At 66.3% G+C, this 4,444-nt stretch overlaps 1 protein-coding gene across 1 annotated transcript; it reads right to left on the minus strand.

Moving 5' to 3' along the window:
- Positions 1–1,133: 1,133 nt before the first annotated feature.
- Positions 1,134–3,862, minus strand: IER5L (immediate early response 5 like). Its single transcript, XM_030294027.1, has one exon. The coding sequence runs from the start codon at positions 3,666–3,668 to the stop codon at positions 2,448–2,450; it is 1,221 nt and encodes a 406-aa protein (XP_030149887.1). The 5' UTR covers positions 3,669–3,862; the 3' UTR covers positions 1,134–2,447.
- Between the last annotated feature and the right edge of the window lie 582 nt (positions 3,863–4,444).

Below are 4,444 nucleotides of genomic sequence, written 5' to 3' on the forward strand. Positions count from 1 at the left end.
GAACTTCGCCTCGCGCGACACGGGGACCCGAAGCCGAGAGGGCCCCTGGGACTGCCGTGCGTCCTCCTCTCAGAGGCTGGGGTGGGGCCTCTTGGCCGCAGCCCCTCCAGTCGCTGCTGGAGGCGTGAAGCAGGGGGCGGGGGGGGGGTGGGGGCGCCAGTCGTCCGGAGGGGTGGCTTGCGCAGGAAAGGGGAGCGCAGGGGTGAGAGAGCGAGCGCGAGAGCACTGGGGAGAGCAGCCAGAGGGACACCGAGAGACACTGTCAAACAAACAGCAAGCTGCCACTTGGCTTTTTTTTTCTTTTTCTCAGTCTTTCTTTCCTATCCCCTATTTGTAAAGCTGGAACCACCCCCGCGCGCCCCCGGGCCGGAGCCGCGGCTCCAGATGTGAATTTGGTTCCAGTGGGGAGAACGCGAGCTTCCTCGGGGCCTTGGCACATTCTCCCACTCTGAGGTCATTCCGTAGGTGGTCAGAGGGGAGAGCGCGCCTGGAGCCTTCCTGCCTCCATCCACTGGGGAGGGAAGAGAGGCGGGGGGGAGGGAGGCGGGAGGGAGAGGGGAGGGGCGCGAGGAGGGAGGGAGACGCCGCCAGCACACCACCAAGTGGCACCGAGCAGTGATAACAAACTCAACTTAAAAAAAAAAAAAAAAAGGGAAAAGGAAAAAACTTCCCCAAGTTGCAGCCCGAGACGTGCGGACGAGCGGGCGGAGGCGCGGGGCGGGGAGTGTGGGTGGCCCAGAAAGCCCCCCCCAGGGTCCCTAGGCTGCTTTCCCCGGCCGCAGAGAGCTTAGACTTGAGGCCGACCAGGCCCCGCGCTCCAGGCCGGGCAGGAAATGTGTTGAAGGCAGGCTCCGCTTCCTGCGGGAGACCCCGGGGGGCGGCCGTTCCCGTGGGGGGGGGGGGGCAGGGCCCTTTGGGGAAGGCGGCCGGGGAGGCGCGCAGCCCTAACATCCCCAGCAACCAACATCCCGCACTTCCAATCCCTCTCCCACCCCCGGCCCTGCGGATGTGGGCAGATCCCGCCCGCCCAGGCCCCGGAGAGCTGGGATTTGCATGGGGGTAGGGGTCTCTCCCTACCTCCCTCTGTCCTCCCCTCCACCTCCGGGCCGATCTGAAAACAAGACACCACCATCCTCTATAATCGGCTTTTTATTAAGATTATAAATTTAAACAAATCATCTGAACAGTTTTACCCGGTGATATACAATTCAGTATGCACAAAAATACAGAAGAATGAGGGAGAAGGGCCAAGAAAGGAAGGGTTGGCAACTTGTTTTGGGGTCCACATGGAGCTGATGGCAGAGAACCACAGGGGCTGCAGATGAACCCCACCTTTTTACAACAAAAGGCTTTAAATTAAACAAAATCTATCGAGCTGAAGACACAGGACAGGGTTCTCACAGCCTCGAACAATGCTGGTTTCATGAAATGCAACCGAAGCCTGAACTAGGACAGTGCAACTTAGAAGCACACACACAAACACCACATCTGACCGGGAACTTAGTGAAAAGTCTCCAACGCAGTCGGCGGTCCCGGCCCCTCCCTCCCTCGGGGCCGCCGGGGATCCAGGTGAAGGAATCGACTTCCTTTTTTGTTTAGTGAGGACCGCAGTGCTGGGCATGATGGGAAATGTAGTCCGCCGTGCCCGCCCCCCACCCCTTCCCCAAACGGTGTCCGGGAGTGTCGGGGTGCCGGGCGCCACCCCCCGAGTCCGGGAGACGGGTGGAGGAGGGGAAGAGAGCGGAGCCAGAGGGGCGGGGAGAGGAGGGGTTCAAGACACCCGCCCCGGGAAAGAAAAAAAAAAAAGTTGAAGTGTTTTCATTTCTGCCTTCTCATTTTGAGAACTTTGGAGGCCGCCCCCGGAGAGGAAATGTGACCCAAACGTCCCTTTCGGAGATAGAGAGTTTGCCTTTGTTTTTGCTCAGGATTTCACAAGACCCATTCCTCACCCCATGGAGGGACTCGGGAGAACCGAGCGCCGGGCTTCCCGGGTCTGACAACTGATTGGAATCGGCGTCCCGGGCCCCGCGCCCTCCTGCGCTGCGCCCCCGGCGCGCCCTGGCGGCCCGGGCGCCCTGCCTCGCCCCCGGCTGCCCGGCACCTCCTCCGGGCAGCAGCCCTCCCTCACGTGGCTGGCTCCTCGCTAAACACCACTGCAATCACTACAATAAAAAGAAAAAAAAGAGTAGGAGAAACACAAAGCATACTTAAATAGGCGCTTTTTCTCTCTGCAAAAATAAAGTCCAAGATCATAGATTTCTTTTCTTTCTTTTTTTTTTTTTTTTTTATTTTACAATTTATAAAACATCAGCCGCCTCCCCCTGCTCGCCCTCAGCTCAGCCCCGGGTGGCCAGGCGCCCCGTTCGTTCCCTCCTCTCGCCCCTTGGCCGAGTCTTTGTCTGGCCCCAGCCCCGCGGGGCCCCGGGTCCCCGTGCCCTCGGGGGTCCCTAGAAGGCGACAATGGCTCGAGTCCAGGCGCCGAGGCTGGCGAGCGCCTGCTTGGCGCACAGCTGCCCGTTGAGCGGCGGCGGCTGCTCCGAGGAGTCCGGCTGTCGGCTCACCAGCCCCGAGAAGCCCGAGCCAAAGATGGAGATCAAGTTTGAGATGTTGGACGCGTCCGGGGACGAGTCCGGGCAGAAGTCCTCGAAGCGGGCGCGCTTGCAGGGGGCGAACGGGGCGCCCCCGGGGGGCTCGGCTCCCAGGTCGCCAGCGTCCTCCTCGTCGTCTTCGTCCTCCTCCTGGCCAGGGTAATACTTGCGCTTGCAGCCGGCGGCGGACGCCAGGCCGGGTCCTGGGGCGCCCTGGCCACAGCAGGGGCAGTGGGCGGAGGCGCAGCAGTCCTGGTGCAAGTAGCCGTTCTCCACCGTGGTCACCACGTGAGTGTCCAGGTCCAGCACGGTGGTCTGGCTGCTGCAGTGCACGCCGAAGTCCGAGGGGGCCGGGTACGCGCCCCGGTAGAAGCCGGGGGAGGAGGCGGGGGCCGGGGAGGCGGGCGGGGAGGCGCCAGCAGCGGCCTGAGGGGCGGCCGCTGGGGGCGCGGAGGGCGCGGAGCAGGCGGCCGAGGCGCGAGGGTCCCGCGGGCAGAGCGCGGCGGGCGCGGGCGGCGGCAGCGGCGCAGGACCCGGCTGCAGCGGCTCCAAGGGCTGCCCGCGGTGGGGCGCGCCGTGCGGCGGCTGGAGCGCGGCGCACCCGGGCAGCTCCGAGAGCGCCCCCGCGCCGCCCGCGGGCGCCCCGGCCGCCGCCGCCGCGCAGCCCCTGGGCGCCGGGTGCTGGTGCTGGTGCAGCTGCTGCTGGAGGTGCAGCTGGTGGAGCTGGTGGAGCTGGTGCAGCTGGTGCCGGGCGGCCGGCTCGCGCGCCTCCGCGTCCCCGCCGCCGCCAAGTTGGAGCGGGCCGAAGTCGGCCGCGCTGGCCGGCATGCCGGGCGCCGCGTACGCGAGGTGCTGGTGCTGGTGGTGGGGCGGCTGCTGCTGTTGCTGCTGCTGTTGCTGCTGCTGGCGCCGGTAGAGCTCGGCGTAGCGCTCGCTCAGGTAGAGCTGGCGCGCGTTGCGGAGCACGTAGGACACCAGGAGGTTCTTGTGCAGCTTGATGCCGCCGCGCTGGGTCCGGGAGCTGTGGATCTTGCGCAGGGAGATGCTGATCAGGCTCTGGGCGTCCAGGGCGCACTCCATGCTCCCGCGGAGACGGTGGCGGCGGAGCAGCCGCGGCCGCTGCTGCTGTTAAGGCTGCTGCTGTCTCGGCCTCCAGCCGGCCGCCGGGGCGCGCCGGGTAGGGGAAACGGAGCCCGGGTCAGCGGGTCGGCTGCGCTCCGAGAGGAGCCGCCACCATGCGCCGCGCGCCACCCGCAGGCTCGTGCTCCCCGCTCGGCGCCAAAGCAATGAGCCTCGGCCGGCCCCGGCCCCAGCTATTTAGCCGGGCGTTAGGGCCCCGCCCCACACCTGACGAGCCAATAGGAGCAGCCAGAGCCTCCCGAGTGACAGGCGCTGCCCGCCCCGGGGCCACTCGGCTGGCCAATCAGACCAAGGCGGTTCCTTTGTGCTATTCAAATACCGAACGGACCCCGGGCCTCCAACGCCGCCGCTGCCTCGAATGTTCTCCCGGGGCTGCCGAGCCGCGTGGGACTCGGAGCCGCTGGGGCCGCTGTGTACACTATGGGTCGCCTCGTAGCCGCCACGCTGGAGCCCGCGGCCGCCCTCGGCCTAGCTCCTGGGAGCCGGGGGTCGGCTCACCTGAGTGCTGCGACGACGGCTCCTCCCCCTTCCGCATGGCTGGGCCTCACCTGCGGCAGGTGCGCGCAAGTCCCCACTCCCGGCCACGCGGCACCTCCTTTCTCACCTGCCGACCCCGGGTGACCCGCGGGATCCAGGCCTTCGCAGGAGACCAGTGGGGCCGCCGGCCTGACCTTGGGGACCCTCACGGGAGAGAGGTTTGGAGGTGCCTCAACCGC

Source organism: Lynx canadensis, chromosome D4 (genome assembly GCF_007474595.2).
Source record: "Lynx canadensis isolate LIC74 chromosome D4, mLynCan4.pri.v2, whole genome shotgun sequence".
Taxonomy (NCBI): domain Eukaryota; kingdom Metazoa; phylum Chordata; class Mammalia; order Carnivora; family Felidae; genus Lynx; species Lynx canadensis.